The 18,652-nt window shown below is 45.5% G+C and overlaps 1 protein-coding gene across 1 annotated transcript in view; it reads right to left on the reverse strand.

Moving 5' to 3' along the window:
* Positions 1-16,637, reverse strand: part of Ttf2 (transcription termination factor 2) — a 32,679-nt gene extending 16,042 nt beyond the window's left edge. Inside the window, exons 1-12 of the mRNA XM_005357103.3 lie at positions 16,581-16,637; positions 16,385-16,487; positions 14,291-14,377; positions 11,182-11,248; positions 9,646-10,527; positions 8,815-8,929; positions 8,385-8,567; positions 6,329-6,456; positions 5,275-5,356; positions 3,580-3,699; positions 2,203-2,353; positions 107-212 (exon numbers count right to left, since the gene is read on the reverse strand). Coding sequence (XP_005357160.1) covers positions 107-212; positions 2,203-2,353; positions 3,580-3,699; positions 5,275-5,356; positions 6,329-6,456; positions 8,385-8,567; positions 8,815-8,929; positions 9,646-10,527; positions 11,182-11,248; positions 14,291-14,377; positions 16,385-16,487; positions 16,581-16,608 — 2,052 coding nt within the window. The 5' untranslated portion in view covers positions 16,609-16,637. The remainder of the gene's footprint in view (positions 1-106; positions 213-2,202; positions 2,354-3,579; positions 3,700-5,274; positions 5,357-6,328; positions 6,457-8,384; positions 8,568-8,814; positions 8,930-9,645; positions 10,528-11,181; positions 11,249-14,290; positions 14,378-16,384; positions 16,488-16,580) is intronic.
* Between the last annotated feature and the right edge of the window lie 2,015 nt (positions 16,638-18,652).

The raw sequence follows: 18,652 nt of genomic DNA on the forward strand, positions 1-18,652 counted from the left end.
TCCTAAGCCTCTCCTCCCTGGCATCCTAAGCCTCTCCTCCCTGGCATCCTAAGCCTCTCCTCCCTGGCATCCTAAGCCTCTCCTCCCTGGCATCCCCAAGCCTCACCTTCACACTGAGGTTTGAACCTGGGACCTCTCCCTCTTGCTTCGTTGTGGGAATCTCCTTGGCCAGAAGGCTGTAAGTAGTAATCACAATGTCGTATGTAGAAAGCCTGCATGGATACAATACAAAGCAAACAGTAAACAACTCCTCCTGGAGCCTGCCACAGGCAGAGTTGACTTTTTTATAAAAAGGCCCAGGGAACTGGAGAGAAAGAATACCTCAGTGGTAAGGTGCTTGCCTAATATGCTCAAGGCTCTGGGTTCAACTCCCAGTACTGCAGAAACAAAACGTAGGGCAGGAAGACACAAAAGCAGAACTGACACTGAGTAATCATGTCCTTGGCACACTCATGCGCTCTCCCTGTCCCTCTGTGTGTGAACATATCAACTAGGAGGCAGGTTTTTCTGCCAGAGTTCGCTACCACTTACCAACATGACCATTTTTACTACAGTATGTTCACTGTAGCCAGAACTCTTCCCATCTAGTGAGTTAGAAGAGAAAATCTCTAGCTGCAGTCACAGTAAGTCTGCAATGACCTGGTCAGAACAGAGTAGGGCAAGGTTGGAAACTGATATCTAGTGATCTGAGGTGGGCGATGCCAACGGTCCCTTCTCACTACCACTTTACAACAGGTCTGTGAAAACCCATTACCTCGGGCTGGGTTTCCGAGCTTCACTTAGTAAGCGATCAGCTCACCTCCTACATTATTTACAGACAAAGGCTCCAAGGAAAGGCAGGAATCGTATTTGAATAGATTTAATATCATGTACCTCAGAGACAGCAATAAACTCTTTAGGTGTAAAATGATACACCTAATTCCAAATGACTGTACCATCTATGAATCCTCAGCATAAAATATAAGTGACTGATGTCTCTGAGTACAAGCCCATTGTGCTCAAAGTGCAAATCAAGTGAGTTCCAATTGTTTCTAAGGCTCCAGGGCAGAAGTGGGTGACAACAAAGGCTGCATCCTGCCAGGAGTGCACTGACCATGACAACAGGTGTGTTGTCAGACTCTCAAGATGGCTCAGGTTAGGAGCACTTGCTGCTATCCAGCACACTGTGTGGCTCGTAACTATCGGTAACTCCAGTTTCAGGGACTCTGATGCCCTCTTCTGGTCTCTACAGGTACTTGCATGCATGCATGTGGTGTACATATATAACACTCATAAACATTAAATAAACACATCTTTAAAAATTAAAAAATAAATAAACCTTTAAAATTAAAAAAATATTTAAAAATAAAAGTCACCAATCTAGTAATTGACCCTGGATGACAACTGTACAGTCTTGTGGGACACAAAATATCCAGTAGCAAAGGCTGGAGAGTGCCCACACGGGAGGAGGAACAGCAAGGCTCTCATCCTTGGTTAAACAGCAAGTATTTGCCTCGGATTTTCACATCCCAGTTAAAAACAGAAAACAGTTCCTTTCAATTAACAGGTAGGTCTAGATGTAGTTCAGTGGTAGGTGCTTACCCAGAATGCTCCAAGTATTCAATCCCCCTTCCCCCCGTATTGGAAAGAAAATTGAAGCCAACACCTCCAGAACCATAAGATACAGATTAACATCTGTGGTGATCTTTTCTCCTGTCCATCCATCCCCTTTCAAGAATTTTTACTTAAGTCTAATAATTCTGCTCCTAAAACTCTTAAGTCTAAACTTTTGGAATCGCTTATGTATGAAAATGCAGCATAAACACTCACACATGCACACGGCCTACAGTAGGCGGATGACAGATGCTACCCAGACAGCGTGGAAGACTAGGTGCTTCCTTTCACACTCAGGGAAATGGAAGATGAGTTCTAGACTCAGACCTCAGTTCTCCATTCCCCAGGGTTTAGCAGGGGATGTGGCTGCCACCTGGAGGCAGCTCAGGCACTGCAAGCCACTCACACTGCAGCTTTGGCCAGGGAGAGTGAGTGACCAGCAGGCAGCAAAGTAAAACCACTGAACGGAATCTGAGCACAGGCCGTCTGACAAGGAGACTGAAAATTTCCATACACATCATAAGCCTGACAAAGAGAAGACACGGGTAAGCAGAAAGGCAAAAGGACTCTTAGATGGACTGCAGATGCGTCCAAGCACTTCCAACTTACACTCTGGCTTGCCGACTTCTGTTTGGCCCATGGTAGAGATAGATTCTGAGTTTGTTGCTGTGCACACGTTTCTTTACTTCTTTCTCCCAGTGATGGATCAGGGAAGCGGGGCAGACAATTAGTGTTCCGTTGGAGGTAAAAACAGAGGAGTCTTGAGGGGGGGAGAGCAATAACTAGTTATATTTATTGAACAGCTTTGAGCAGTAACTTCTTCTTGACTGACTTTATCCCTTCAATCAATATTTTTAACTACTGTTTTATTTCTACACAAAGCAAACGGAATAGGAAATGGAAGCAAATTTAAACCAAAGCACTTAATTATTTATTTTCTCCTATAAAAATGTAGATTCTGAGTGTAAAGACAGGGAGGAAAGTGGGCAGTGTGTGGCCGTCTAAAAAGTAATGCTCTTTCACAGTGGCCAGAAGTGGAAGCAGGCCCTTTCCTAAGGCCTCCTGAGATGATTAACTACAGGGAATTATTGGTGTTTTTCCCATGAAAATCTTAATTTAATGGACTTCCACATTAAAATATAAATACAAGGTCAGGCGGTTATGGCATACACCTTTAATCTCAGAACTAGGGAGGCAGAGGCAGGTGAGATCTCTGTGAGTTAGAGTCCAGTCTGGTCTACAAAGTAAGTTCCAGAACAGCCAAAGAGCTGTTACACAGAGAAACCCTGTCTCAAAAAAAAAAAAAAAGCCACAAAAAATAAATTAATTAAAAAATACACACATATATACACACACACACCAAAAACTACGTGTAAAATAGAGCCCATATGTAAGTAGAAAAGGCCTCTTCCAAGTCAAGTCAATGCTATTTGGAATCATCTAGTGATACACACTGCTCCTCATCTCCACGTGTGCTGTGTGCTGCACAGCAAGGGTAGAGGCCCAGCTGCAACAGTATCTACCATGGGCCCTGAGAGCAGAAGACATCCTACCCACACAGCAAAGCAGGACCTGTATTCGTGTTCACAGTAATTTACAGCACTAACAGATAATATATAGCATCTTCATGAAGATATGTTCTATTCAATGATATATATTCAATTGTTGAACATACTAAGCATTTTGAATATTCATCCTTTAAAAAGCACATTAATTTGGATCTACCTGAGAGTTTATTCCCACCATCAACAGAGGACAGTAATTATTGTTTTTTAACTAACTCTTTTACCTCCAGAAAACTTTTTCTGAGCTTAAATAAATGGTGGGGGGAGTCATTAGCTGGCATATTCAGCATTAAAAAAAAAACACAGGAAAGTAGCCAACGCGGTTTTCTAACAGATTAATTAGATGTTTCTTTCGTGGCTTGAAAATCTCCCTCTATTGGTTCAAATAAGGTTGGAAACGGCAGAAGGTGCTTCTATCTACCATTCTTGGAAAGCCACGTCACAGTCATGCTTTTGTCCTCTTCCTTGCTTTTCTCCTGATTTTTCTTGGTTAGGATGAGTGCAATCATTGTCAGGGTTTTTCCTAAGCCCATATCATCCGCTGGAAAATAAGACCCAGAGAGTTAACACAACTTCAGAAGACTCCTTTGGCAGAAACTGACCCACTCCCTATCCCTACCCGCTCCCTGCCCCAGTGGGGTCTTTGCTTTTGCAAAGATGATCTGCTATTTTATATGGAGAGCTAGGTCAGACACTCAGAACACCATAGTTAGATCTTGCTCTACCCCAGTTTCTCTGTTACAGTGGCATTTTTTCTAACAGTGGATTGAGTGACTCTTAGTTCCATGTCGTTGGTCTTTCTGTTACTTCCAAAAGCAGCAATGTCGAGCTAACATACCCTATCACCTACTCTACTAATGCTGCTACGGCTCCAATAGTCCGCCATGCACTTCTTTAATCTACCAAAGGCCAGAACTGAACACATTACATACATGCGTGTGCGTGTGCATATATGCATGCATTGTGTGTGTGCGTGTGTGCACATGAGCGCATCACATACCAAGACACATGTGTGGAATCAGTTTTCTCATTCCACTTTTTACATGAATTCCAAAAATCAAGCTCAGGTCAGCAGACTTTTACACGTGTTGGTTGCTGAGCCAACTCACTAGCCCTGACACTGTCTGTGTCATGCACTGTCCCTGAACCAGTCACTGAGTTTACCTAACTTATTCTTCATACCACATGTGACACACAGGCTCACTCAGGTTGCTAGGTTCATTCAAAATAATCATTGTGCTCAAGCAGAAGTAAAACGTGAGCACATGGGCTAGGATTCAAGCTCTGTTTCTGCCACAGCCCAGGAGTCAGTGCGGGCAGCCTTTCTACCGACCTGAGAGACCTGCTCCCAAAGTTAGGTTAGGCTGCCCTTAGCCTCTGGAGGGAACATGTAAGGAAGACTCTCACATCTCAGAATGAAGGAGGCACTCACTCTGCCCATACCATTTGTATACGATGTGGTTCTGTGCCAAACACCGCCTTTCCTTCCGAAGGATGGAACCTTGGTGTCTACTGGGATGAAACAGCCTATGTAACGAGCTCCTAGAAAACTCCCGTGGGCACTGAGGTTCCAGAATGCTTTGATGGCTGGAAACATTCTCCAGCCCACTACTTGGATGTAAGTGTGACCCAAAGATTGCTCCCAGGACTTTGTCCTGTGAGCCTTCTGCTGATTTGTGGAAGTTATAGTCGTGGGATGGACTAGATGTTATGGGTTCTACTACAGATCTCTGAACCCAGGGCACACAGACCTGACACTCGGTGGCCTTCAACACTCACAGCAAAGTCATGACCAGTTTGATATTGTGGCAATGGCCTGTGTTCCTGGAATGCAGGCCCCCAGTCTCATGTTCCACAGCTTCTAGAGACTGTGGAGCCAGCAAGGAATAAACCCTCTGCTTGGTCAGAGGCAGCTAACGTTGGCTGCCAATACTTCCTCTGGTAGGCTTTGTATTTTTAACCAAGTTCTTAACGTTTCTAAGCTTTAGCTTCCCATCTGAAAACAGTGGACACACCTTCCTCACAGTGTTGTGACATTCAATGTAACAATACAGCCAGGCTAACCTAGTGCTTAAGAATCCTGCAACTGTTGGCTTTCATCAGAATACAAACTTACCCAGAATCCCTCCTTGTGGCTTCTGACTTTCCCGCCACAGTAACCATGCTAATGCCTGCTTCTGGTGGAGAAGCAAAGGGACCTGACAAAAACAAGTCAAACGTCAGACTGAATTCCTACGAAGGCTATGGCGGACCCTGGCTTCATTCTACTCTTCCTTCATACAGGGGAGCCCTCTGTAGTCTAGCTGTTGCCACAAGCCACTGTTTCTCCCATCTGCTACACTGACGCCTTGGCTACGGCTAATGATTGGCACCTCTAGTACGACGGACGCTCCTGTCCATATCTCCACACCCACTAAAAGCCCATGTTTGTTTTCTCAATTAGAAGTCAGGTTTTTTTGTTGTTGTTGTTGTTTTTTTTCAACCAAACCTCTGATGGCCACTCGGCTTTTACTAGCCTTTCTGTCTTTTTCATGATCCTTATATTTGACTCTTCTCTCTGCCTAACAGCGCAGTATGGAATGCTGGTCACAGGTTGTTGTAGCCCTTGAGCTAGTGACTTCCCCCCAGTCCTTCTGTGTTCCCGTTTCCCTTGTACTCTGCGAGAGTATGAACTTCACAAAGCATCCGCTCTTCTTCACAAAGTGGCCACAAGTGCAGAGTGCATCTTGAGCATTCACACCTAAGTTCACTTGCCAACGCCAGGCTCCACTGCAAGGGCTTCTCCTGACTCAGGAGCATCACCTGCTCCCCCAGTTCAGGGAGGATGACAGCCACTCATCATTCGTGCATACCACTCCCTCACCACCACTTCACTATCCTGGCTTGTTCCTATCCTCTTTGCTCTCTAAATAGCTGCAATTTTCTTAAGGCATAAAAGTACTTACTGACCCAGATGATGTTTCCCTTATTCTGAGTTCCTTTTGGACTTTATATATGTGGCTTATGACACACTGTAGGGTGCTCTTTATCTGTCTAGGGTCACATTTGTTTTGTGTACCTCCATCCCCAGCAGATCACAATAAATAACAACCAGCAACTACAGGAGAAGCCACTAAGGCATTTATCTGCAGGACGCTGGACACTCTACACTGCTAGTCTTCCTGGCTCACCTTCAAGCCAGCTGGGTCTTCTGCCACTGCTGTTTCACCAGGACAAGACTCCAGTGACCGATGCAGTTCATCAACGGCTTCACTTGTGATCTTCCATACATTATAAAGGCGACATTGGTTCATATTGCCTGTGAACAGCCAAGCGTTATCCAAAGATGTCAAGTGCCATGACCCAAGGGTTGAGGATGTAGTGCAGTTGTGTGTATAGTAGAGTATAATGCTTGCCTTGTATACATGGATTTGATCCGCTGCACCATACAATATAAGATACATGAGACCCTGACTCTCAAAAAAAAAGCAAGTCAAGTATCATATTCTGGATAGAGCCTCAAAAATGTAATTATTTGCCAAATGATGGATCTGTATTGGGTGAAAATTCCTACCCCAAGGCTCTACTGACCTCCCAAGCTTCTCCACTCCCATTCTGTTTGCTTAACCACATGAACTATAATTTCGAATAGAATAATTTCTAATTGTTGTCTAGAGCTGAAGATCATACTCAAGGCCTTGGACAGGACAGGCAAGCACTACCACTGAGTTACATCTTCAGCCAGGTCTCTGGGACTTTTGATTATCTGTTTTTCAGTTCTGAAAAGGAGTGGACAAAAAGGTCATGCTGGAAGCAAAGGTCTCTGGGTTCAAAGACGAAAAGCCAGTGAGAGTAAAAGCTATGCATGAAGCCCTCTGTGCAGACAGAAAGTTGATCCCTGAGGTGAGGTACAGGTCACCAGCTGACTATGTATCCTAATATACTGTTTGCCCTCTCGTCCCACAAGGATGAGCTACCCAAGCTGTTCGCACGTCTGGGGGAAAGCATTCTGGTACAAGGTTTCTAGACAACAGGAAACTTTAAGTTCTAAAATGCCTTAAAACTGTCTTATTAGAATATTAGAATTCTTTCCAAGACTTATCACATGCTCTTTTACCTCAATAACCTGCGATAATTTAATGTTTCTCTAGGTGACTTCGTCACTGTCATGGAATGGAATAACAAGCAGCCAAGACTGTTATGCTATGTGAGCATGTGCTTTCTCAATGCCCCTAAGTTCAAACACCACTCCATCTATTAGAACAGCAAAGGCAGTTCTCTCCCAGTGAGAACCACTAGAGCCCTAAAACCTTGAAGGGCAGCGTTGCTAGGGAGTGTCTAATTTCTGCCAGGCAGCTTCCACTCCCAGCTCCTGACTGGTAAACCAAGTCTTCAGATAGCACAGTGAAGACTGGGAGCTGGGTGTGGAGGCGCACACCTTTAGTCCCAGCACTCAGGAGGCAGAGGCAGGCGGATCTCCTTGAACGTGAGGCCAACCTGGTCTACACAGCAAGTCCCAGGCCAGTCAGGGATACACAGTGAGACCCTGTATCAAAAAATAAAAAAAAAAAAACAGGGCTGGAGAGATGGCTCAGCAGTTAAGAGCACTGACTGCTCTTTCAAAGGTTCTGAGTTCAATTCCCAGCAACTACATGGTGGCTCACAACCATCTGTAATGAGGTCTGGTGCCCTCTTCTGGCCTACAGGGATACAAGCAAAACAGAATATTGTATACATAATAAATAAGTAAATAAATATTAAAAAATAAATAAATAGAAAACAAAAAGCCAAGACTGCTTGGGAGCTGCAGAGTTGTCTGCAAAGTTCGCAATGGGAACTTAGCTAACTAGGGAATTACTGCTTTCTGTGTGTCTGTAAATCATTGGCCGCCACTCACACCATTCTGTTCTGTTTCAGTGCAAGCCCCACCTCTCATATGGGGACAGATTAAAACCACAGCTGCTGCTCCACCTTCCTCATAATAAGCTAGTTTTCACACACATCACTATCCTGTGTGCCGACCTCTGGGTAGGTGGATGGGCACATGGTATACGGGAGTAAGCAGTCCCTAGCCTCAGAGACCTAAAACAGCTGTTCCAGGCTCTATAGAAAGTCAAGGTCTCCAACACATGTGCAACTTTCTATTCAAAAATGGCTGCCCCTTCTAGTGGGCACAAAGACACCTGCTAGGTAGCACATAACTACAGCATCAGCTCGTCACAGTAGGGTTGAATCCTCGACTCTCACCTCTTGAGTACTGGCTTGATCCTTCAGGAGTGCCCTGGCAGCCTGCCTTTAGTCCTAGAGAGCCTGCAAGCTGGCCATCCTGAGTGGGAAGGGGCTGAGGAGGCACGGAGCGCGGAGGGTCAGCAACGGTTTTGGTGCGGTCACTCTGCTGTGGTTCCCGAGAGCTACAGTTCTCCCTAGCTTCTGCTCAACAAACAAGGGAAGAGCGGATTAAGCGAGAGAAACAAGCAGGGGCAATGCAGACGCAGTCAGGAGAGGCTTCACTTCAACTGTGCTCAGGCCACAGGAAGTAGGAATGCTTTTATAAACAATAGGATCATTAGAAGAAAGGTCAGAAGCAAACACTAAAACAGGAAAAAAAGAGAACAACCTTTATCAAAATGTCTCTATCAAGTTCACAAGCACGGAGTTCTGGGGCAAACCGTCTTACCTTGCTCTGGGGAGAGAGCCAGGGCACTGAGGTCATCCTCCAATGCCTGGATTTGCTTCAGCAACTTCTCACCCTTGTCAGGGAGAGCCTGGATATTCACTGCAGCCAGCGTGCCCTAAAAAACAGATCCTATCAAACGGAACTGGCCTCTCAAGTTATTAAAGGACAACTTCAGATTCAAATGGCTGAATTCAAAGCATGCTGAAATTCTAAAATATCTTGTAATTATGAATGTAAAAACCAGGATTAAAAAGCTAAACAAAACCCCAACTAGCTGCCTAAGCCTAAACATAGGAAAGGCAAGTATTAAACAGCCATCTATAGAGCCCTCTCAGGAAGCTACTCAGTTCTGTGAGGGTCTCCCAGCTGCGCACACCCTAACCTCAGGGCGGTGCTTCTCAACCTTCCTAATGCTGTGGTGACCCCAACCGAAATATTATTTTCATCTCTACTTCATAGGTGTAATTTTTGCTACTGTCATGAATCCTAATGTAAATATCCAATGGTCTTAGATGACCACTGTAAAAGGGTCCTTCCATCCCCACCAGGGCTGTGACTCACGGGCGAAGAACCACTGCTTCAGAGACAAAGCCCAAGTCAAGACTGGCCTACCTTCTTTTTTTTAAATTTTGTTTGTTTTTAATTATATGTATTTGTATGTGTCTGTGTGTGAGTATGCACATGTAGATGCAGGTACCCAAGGAGGCAAGAAAAAGGCACGAGATCCCCTGGAGCTGAGGTTACAGGCAGTTTTGAGTCACCTGATGTGGGTGCTGGGAACCGCACCGGGGTCTTCTGCAAAAGCAGTATAACTGTAGACCCAACACTCACCTTCTTTTGCCTCAGCAGTGTTATAAGGTTTGCACGCTGGGCTGCTGGGTCAGAAGACTCGCCCTTCTTGGAGACACCTGAGGCAGCAGGTATCTGTCTTTGCACACACTGATCAGAAAGGTAAAGGTTCCCCCTCATCTGTGAGTCCACAGGCAAGTCAAAGAGAAGTGGGGACTCAGGCCTACTGGATACACCATCTTCTTCCTCACTGTCATCGCTGCTGGAGACAGCATAGCGGACCTTCCCCGAGCAAAGCCCAGGAGCTCCTTCCCGGGAGGCCTGTGCTCTGGGGGCATCTGTCCCTGTTCTGCTTTGGGCCTCCTCATTCCTAAGCTGCTCTCTGCTGAAGCATCCTTCTTTCTGGGCCTTGCTTTTTGGGTTCTGACCAGGAATGTTCTGAGGCAAAGGCTGGGTTTCCTTTCCTCTCAGAGGTTCTGGCATGTCTGGGACATCTCGACTCTCACTCGCTAACATCTGAGGAACCACGCATGTTTGTTGAAGCGCATCTCCATGGCCTTGCTTGGAAGCCATTCCTTCAGTCTTCTTAGTTTGGGACTGAAACTTTGCTTTCTCCTCTTGTTCTTTCCTGACACCACCAGACTGTCTTTCTGTCACCAGGTCAGGGGAGGGGACTTTTCCCACGCTGCAGTTAGACTTGGGTTTCTGTTCTTTCTTTTGATCCCAGGGCTGGTCTTCGTTTTCTGTCAGCTTCTTGTCACCTGTCTTTCCCTCACCTTCTCCTGTGACCAGCTGCTTCCAGGGAGCTGCTTTTTGATTATTAAGCACCTTGAATGGGTTTCTTGGCTGGCTGGGAGAATGAGAAAATAACTCAGATGCCTGCGGAGGCTGGCTGGTTCCATGATGTTCTCTAGGCTTAGGATCCTATGGACAATGAAAACAGTACACTGTAAAGAAAAACAAGGCCACCCTTCTGTCTAAAATGCCTTTTTGGAGGAAATGGAGACACAGCAAACACAATCCATGCCTAGTATAACTTCTGCAGGTAAGAAAGAAAGATGTCAAATTCACAACAAATCTGTTTCTCTCAGTGCCTTGTTCCTTCTCTGTACAGGGTCACTTCTTTCCAGGGCCCAAAGGAAAGCGAGGCCCAAGCCAAGCACCTTTACAGCCACAGGTGTACTTCTCCCTCCCTCACAGACATCACACTTTTCAGGTCTAGTCCCCCAGCTCTGCACATGAGCAGGACTTCTCCTGCTCTTCTTCTCATAGTCTAGGAACCTTAGAGTTACATTTAGGTTATGTCAAGATCAAGTAAATACTGATCTGTAAAAAGATGGGGACGATAACCTCTTTTTCCTAAGTAGGAGGATTCTGACTACTTTTAGGACACTGGAAAACCCTTGTGTGAAATGGGGCGGGGCGGGGGGGCGGATGATGAAACTTTGCCCATTGCAGTGGTTCTCGGAATGAGCAGTCACACAGCTCTTCAGGGCTTTCTCAGAGGCAGTAAGATAGACACCAGCAGTTCCTCAGGGCTTGGGGGTGCTCTCTGTCAAAGCAGAGGGGTGATCCTACCTGCCACGGGACGTCCCCACACCAGCGCTTCCCCTCCGCCTTGCTTCTAGTGCACTGGAAGAACAACCTAGTGGAGCATAAAACACAGATGGTTAAAGCTACAAAAAGTCTTTAAAAGTTTTTTTTTTTTTAATTTTTAAAAAGGGGTTCTAATTTTCTTTTTATGTGTATGAGTGTTTTGCCTGCATGTGTATATATGTGTACCACATTCATGCAGTGCCTGTAGAGGCCAGAAGATGGCACTGAATTCTCTGGAAGTGGTTACAGGCCTATAAGTGTTGTGGGTTGCCTATTATGAGTACAGGGAATGGAATCCATGTCTTCTGCAAGAGTGGTAAGTGCTCTTAATCACTGAGCATCTCTCCAATCCCCATAATTTAAAAAGAGAGAGAGAGACAAGGTCTCACCACAGTCCGGGTTGACCACATCCAGAAATCTGGACTCAGGTCTTCATGCTTGCACAGCCAGCGGTTTACCTACTGAGCTATCTTCCCAGTCTTTGCAGAAGACATTTTTTAAGGGCTGGAAGGTCAAGAACAAAAATGATACAATAACCAGAGAGTATGAACAGGTTTGTTCTTTTTATTCTGTATAAAAACAATTTATTTGTAAAAAAAACAAATGAAATGGAGAAAATAATCAGCAATGGCTGCTATAATTAGAAACAAACAGATAGACAAGCAAACAAAAGAACTAATCAGATATTGTGTGTGCCAGAAGGGAGGTCACAAAGCTGTCTAAAAAAGGAAGTTGCCAAACAAGAAGATACCAGCAAGCTAGACACTGCATCACACAGCTGATTCTTCACAACCTGGAGCTCAAGACCATCATCATCACCCTTCCAGACAGAAGGCGGGGAGGGACACACTGAGATGCATGACCAGCAGAGCCTGGCCGCTCCAGCTCTCTTCAGGCAGTTTTTCTCAGTGTAATTGCACTCAACCTCACCATCTCAGCTCAAGCTTCCCATCAGTGAATGTGATGTTTGGAAGTAGCTGGAGCTGGGTTTGAACCCCTGCAATCCCACTTCACAACTGTGGGAACTCAGATTCCCTTCCTAGGCTCTCTCATAGCAGCCTTGCATCTACCTTGTAAAACTGTTACTTATAATCAATCAGAGCAGGTGGGTACGGAAGACGAGGGGTAACAAGGTGCCACACAGCTGCCATTCTGCGGTAGCTATTATCTCAGCTGCCCCTTTCCTCCACTGTGTTCAGTTTAGAATCTCCAAGGTTCTTTTAATGCAAAAATCCATGGATTGCCTTCTACCACCTGGAGGGGTGGGTGTTTCTGTATCAAGGGGTAGGAAATCTTAAGTGTCAGAAGGACAAGACTACACCAAATAAAGATCTACCAGCCCCACTCTACTAACAGAAAACAATGAAAAAAAAATATATATATATATATATATATTTTTTCCCCCCAGGCTAGGCAGATGGCTCAGTGAATGAAATGCTTCCTTGCAAATGTGAAAACTAAAGTTCTGAGCCCCAGCACCCACATAAAATCCAAGTGAGTATGGCAACCTTACTTATAGACCCCGTACTTGGGAGGCGGAGACAGAGGGTCCCCAAGACAAACTGTCTAGCTAGGCTTGCAGAACCGGTGAGCTCCAGGACCAGTGAGGACCCTGCCTCAGTAAGTAAAGTGGGGAGTGACCAAGAGAGTCACTCAACATCAACCTCTGGCCTCTACACACATTTACGTACACACACCCACATACATACAGACATACATATACACATATCCCCCACATACATATAAACAACAACATTCCATTTACAACAGGATTAAAAACATAACCAGAGGAACACATTCAGTAAAATAAGTATGAGAACTTTATAACGGAAATTATCTAAAAACACTGAGAGGAAAATCTAAAGTCATACTACACCACGCTCACAGACTAGAAAAGTCAATATTGATGTCTGCTCTCTCAAAACTGATCTCTGTAAATTATGCAACCTCAACAGTGTTGTCTGTAGAAACTTAAGAATTTGAATCTATATTTGATATGCAAATACAAGGATCCCACAAAGCCAGCACAATCTTGAAGAAGTTGGAAGACATACTAGTTTACATAATTAACCATGCAAGAATATGTAAATGAACCAATGGACAAAAATTAGCCACCTTAGACATTGACCCAAACTTAGGGTCAATTGATTTTTTTTTAAAACAAGGATGCCAAGTATTTCAGTGTACTTGGGTTAGAGACAGAGACTTAGAATACATAAAAATTCTAAATTACACAGGCTATTACACAAAAACTACCATCTATGTATAACCCTTGCCTTCTCGGCCAACCTTCTGTCTTCAAGTCTCCACTGAAGTGAGGGCCAGGGGTATAGTGCAGGAGCAGAGTATGCCTTAGATTTGATTCCAACCAGCTGAATAAAGAACCACCAAACTGAACATCTGCAGTTCTCTGCAGTGGTCATGCTACTTCATGCCTTGGTACCCCAGTGCAAGACATGGAATGCCTGGGAAGTTTCTACTTACTTTTTAAATCTCACGGCAAATAGCATCTCTCATTAATATGGACTTTCCCACCCTTCCCAAGGGAAACCGCACTTTATTGAGTACTCAGCATAGCAGATCTCTGCCCTCTTTCTATTAGCAGAATTGAAGGTTGACAGGCTAGTGGGTTGATGTTATTAGAGAGGGGACAGTTATGGAAGAAGAATAACAACACAGGGAGTAATCCAGAAATCAACCATCGACTTCTCGGAATAACTAGTTGCTCAGCATTTAGCACGGTGACCCTTGAATACAGTTCCTCAAGCTGTGGTGATCTCCAACCAGAAAATTAGTTTTGTTGCTACTTCATAACTGTAAGTTTGCTACTGTTATGAATCCTAATGTAAATATCTGATATGTGACCCCTGTGAGAGGGTCATTTGACCCCCCCCCCCCGTGCCAGGGTTGGGTTGAGAACCCTGACTTGAGAGCGACAAGGTAAATGACGCTCAATATGTGCAAAAATAGCTTGTCTTTCAGTAATGATTTTAAAGAACAGTCAAAAACATATCTAGCTGCAACTCGTTCAGATTAAAAAGAAAAAAAAGAATAAAGGAAATGCTTCTAGATGCTCCTTACGGACACTCACCTCCATTCTTTCTTGTTCTGTGACAGAAACAAGCCCTGAAGCTCTACCGCGAAGTCCTCATGCAATAAACAATGAGAAACAGGAACACTAGAAGGGCAAGAACATTGTTAGGGGACAAGGAATCGAAGCCAGCCGTCTGAAGTCAGATCCAAACTTCAATTCTTATTTTTATTGATTTATTTGGAGACAAGGTCACACTGTGTAGCCCTGGCTGGCCTGGAACTCACAACCGAGACCAGTCTGGCCTCAAACTTTCAGCAATCCTTCCTCTGCCTCTCGAGTCCTGGCTCCCAAACCTGTATCACCACAGCCACCCAGCTACAGATTTTGACACTAAGGATTTACATGTGGCTTGTAAGTCTCACACATCATTATCCTGCAGGTCCTAAGGAAAGGATCCAGAGTCTCTCTTTCCCTACTTCCTAAAGCAAAGCATGGCAGTAATTGTTTTCCTTCATGGCTTAGGAGTTTAAAACTGCCTGTCACATGACGTCTAAACTGCAACACTCCCAGGAATCACTTGTAGTCTAAGGCTGGCCATAAGGTAGACTCACTGGGAATTCTCCTTAGGTTCTCCCACTGCCCTCTACCCATCAATACCCTATTAACTGTCCCTGATTGCTACTCACTTACCTACTTCTAACAATAATCTACTAATTTGCTTCTTGCCTGGCATAATTTTTTAAGTGTCCTCCTAGCTTCCAGCAGAAACGCATGAACCACACTCAGAGGGAGCAGGTTTTAGTGAAGGTCTAAAGCATTCTCCTGTGACCTGTGAATCTGTTTTCAGCCTACAGTCTGCTGTCAGACACACCTCAAGGCTCAAGCGAAAATACTGTCCTAGCTTGTATTGCATGCACCCATGAGTGGCACCCCTCCATGTATGAATATTAATTCCCATAGGGCGACAGGGAATGCCTTTGATCCCAGCACTTGGGAGGCAGAGACAGGAGAATCTCTGTGAGTTTGAGGTCAGTCTGGTCTACAAAGCAAGTTCCAGGATAGTCAAGGCTACAGAGAGAAACCCTGTCTCGAACAAAACAAAACAAAACAAATGTTAGCTTTGTCTTTAGAGGTCTTATTCTTTACTTTCTGTTTAGGGGTATTTTGTCTGCATGTCTATACACCAAGTACACGTTGTGCCTGCAGAAGCCAGAAGGCATCAGATCCCCTGGAACTGGAGTTACAGACATTTGTTAGTCCCTGTGTGGGTGCTGGAAATCCAACCTTGGGGTCTCTGGTAGAGCAGTCAGTGCTCTTAAATGCTGACCCATCTCTCCACTCCCCAAGAATATTTCCCTTAATTTTGAGCCAACCATGTTAAGTACCCTTGATGCTTAAGCTCTATAAACACGAGCATGCTTGTGTCTCACAAACCTCAATATATTTAGAAACTAGAAATAGTAAACTCTCATGCAAAACGGAGACATCATACAACTCATTCTAGCACTCATACCCATTATAAAGTTATGATACTGAAGAAAATCACTTTGATCTACCAACTTCGGCAGACAAGAGAGCGGGAAGACATGTCAAAAGATGCCGCAGTTTAATTCCTTAGAGACCGCAGACACCTGGCATATGCGACTGTCACGCTTGAGGGCAGTATTAACTTTCCTCGCTTTGGAGAAGCCTGACATTTCCAGGTCTCAGCCTCCGCATCCATAGAACCCGAGCTGCGCACCGATCTTTGATGGTTCTTTCAGCGCTGCTCCCTAAAGAAACGGGATATCTCTGGAGAACTACTCCCTAAAGGCACTGGATTAATAACCTCACACCACTTCGATGCAGGAAAAAAAAAAAGCAGGTATCTAACTCCTATCGTTTTTAACCTCAAACATTAAAAAGGGAGCCCTAAAACGGGTGCAAAATTAGCGAATTAATTCCCACGTCCACTGTTTGTCTGCGCTTTCTAGAGAGCGCAAAGGATGCTGGGACAGAGGGGACCGGCTAAGTAAAGCTAAGCAAGGCTAAGTAAGGTCCGACAGGGGACTAGAAACTTGAGGCGGAGTCTGGAAGGATCCGAATATAGGGTGAATCCGCGCCCCAAAGACGTAAGCTGACCAGGCTGGTGCAATCGGGCTCCAGACTTACTCGGTGGCCCGCACGAAGCCGCACGTGTTCGTCCGGCACACATAGAAGCTCTTTCCCTTATTCGGGCCATCGCGGACGCCGGTCTTTAAGAAGCAGACGGTCCCTGAGGAGATAAGAAGGTCAGCAACGGCCACTCCAAGGCAGTGCCACAAGCCCGTGAGGGAAATCCTAAGACTCGGAAGACTCGGAGCCTTACCGTGCTCCGGACACTTTACCACTTCCATGACGCCAACCGCCCCGGACTCGCCGGGGTTTCCGCCCTGGACTACTCCCTCAGAACGCTCCGCCCAGCGTTGGAGCCCCGAATCCGGAGAACCAATCAAATGAGAGATCCGCTCACCTTCCACCAATTACAGCCGCCCTCAGGCTTGGCGCACGCCGAAATCAAACTTGGAGTGAGGGGGCGTGGCCGAGGTCGGTGGAGGACGCCAGATGGCTCCCGGGCCTGGAAAAAAGCAAGATCTAGAGAGGCTGAAACGGGGCGACTCCCGAGTAACCGGGTTCGTGAGCCCTTGACGCAGCCGAGGGAGCCTGAGCCGCTCTCTTGCTCGGGAAGCAGCGGCTGTGGGCGGAGACACTTAAGTTTGAGGCGATTTAGAGACGGGAGAGTCCCTTAAAACTGCGGAAATGTATAGTCTGTAATAGAGCAGTGGGGCCCCAGACAACCTTTAAGTAAGTGTAGCATCGTCCCCTCGAAATCCCCCAAGATCGAAGAGGCCTGAGGGCTCGACCTCAGAACAGCTGCCGGATCTCAGTTCCAGGCTCTGCGCCCTTTGGACCTCAAGAGCTGCCTCTCTGATTGTTGGTGAGGTTCTTAGGGCCACCTGGTGTGCAAGCCCGGTGTCTGAGAGAAGAACCGGAGGAAAAACGAGCCTCTCGTGCAGGCTAATTTTATTTTGTGTGTTTTGTATTGTCAACCCTTTTGAACTTACTTTGCATTTGTAGTTTAAAATTCGGGAGTGACGTTAAAAGAATATTGCAATTGAAATTGTAATCAAGAAGCTAGGGACATGGCTCAGAAGCTGAGTGCTTGCTGGCCAGCCTGGTTTACAGAATGAGTTCCAGGACAGGCTCCAAAGCTACAGAAAAAACCTATCTTGAAAAACCGGGGTGACGGGTGGGGTGGGGGTTGGGAAAGATTGCCGATCATTCTTGCAGAGTTTGGTTCCTAGCACTGCTTCTGGCTGCTCACAACCAGGCCTCCACGGATTCCGACACTTGTTCACACACAGAGACACAGACACAGAATTAAAAAATAAAACAAATCTTTAGAAATTGTAGTAATTTTATTGGTGAACAGAAGGACAGGAGTGACTATCAGAGTCTGGTTGCAATAGAGATGGCTTCATATTTATGTCTCAGCCCTGCAGAGTGCCACACACAATGAGGGCAGAAAAGCTGCGGTGTCTAAGATATCTGGGCTATATGAAGAACGTAAAATTTTAGGAGTCCAGAGGAGGGGAGACAGACCCGAGTTCTTACTAAATAGCTTTTTTGGTGCCCCAAGAGGAGTAGGTGTTTGAGAAATACAAGGTTCATTTAGTGCACATAGTTAAAACAACTGTTCGAACCACAAGGGGCTTACTGAATGGAGAAAACTGCACCAGCCTATCCCCAGTGCTTAAATAAATATAAAATAATATTTAAATGTCAAGATGAATGGAGTCAACAGCAAACTCTGGAGAGCTGGAGGAAGATGTGAATTTCCAAGGACATTCAGTCTGCCCACAGTTCTCCGGTGAAATTTTGCGAATAGGTGAGCGTTCTCTTTATTCCCAGATTGCAGTTCAAAGATCTGTCTGTGCATATGAAATAGATACTGCTTGGGGAGATGGGGGCCACAAATGCTGGGCTTGCGGGAAGAGGACCCTGGTGAGTCTCTCCTGCATAATCTGATTTTGAAACAAGGCAAAGTGGAGGCCCCAGACATGGCATTCCAGAGAAATCTTTTCCTCTGCCGCTGCCCCTCCACAAAGGTCCAGCTCAGCAGACGTGGACACAGAAAACTTCCAGAAAGGGAAACTGTGTCTTCTGTAAATTTAGGATCTGCGAAATCAAAATGTTTAGACCCCAGGTCATAGTAATAAGGGTGGGGGTGGGGCAGTGAGACAGCTAAGCAGATACAGGTTTGGGGTGTGTGTGTGTGTGTGTGTGTGTGTGTGTGTGTGTGTGTATCTCATATATATTCTTAGCCTGAAAGCCTCTGGAGAGACCTTGGAGAATGAGCCTTAGAAATCTCTCTTCTGAGTTGAGAGTGTAAGTTTTGGT

This window comes from Microtus ochrogaster, chromosome 21 (assembly GCF_000317375.1).
Source record: "Microtus ochrogaster isolate Prairie Vole_2 chromosome 21, MicOch1.0, whole genome shotgun sequence".
In the NCBI taxonomy this organism is placed as follows: domain Eukaryota; kingdom Metazoa; phylum Chordata; class Mammalia; order Rodentia; family Cricetidae; genus Microtus; species Microtus ochrogaster.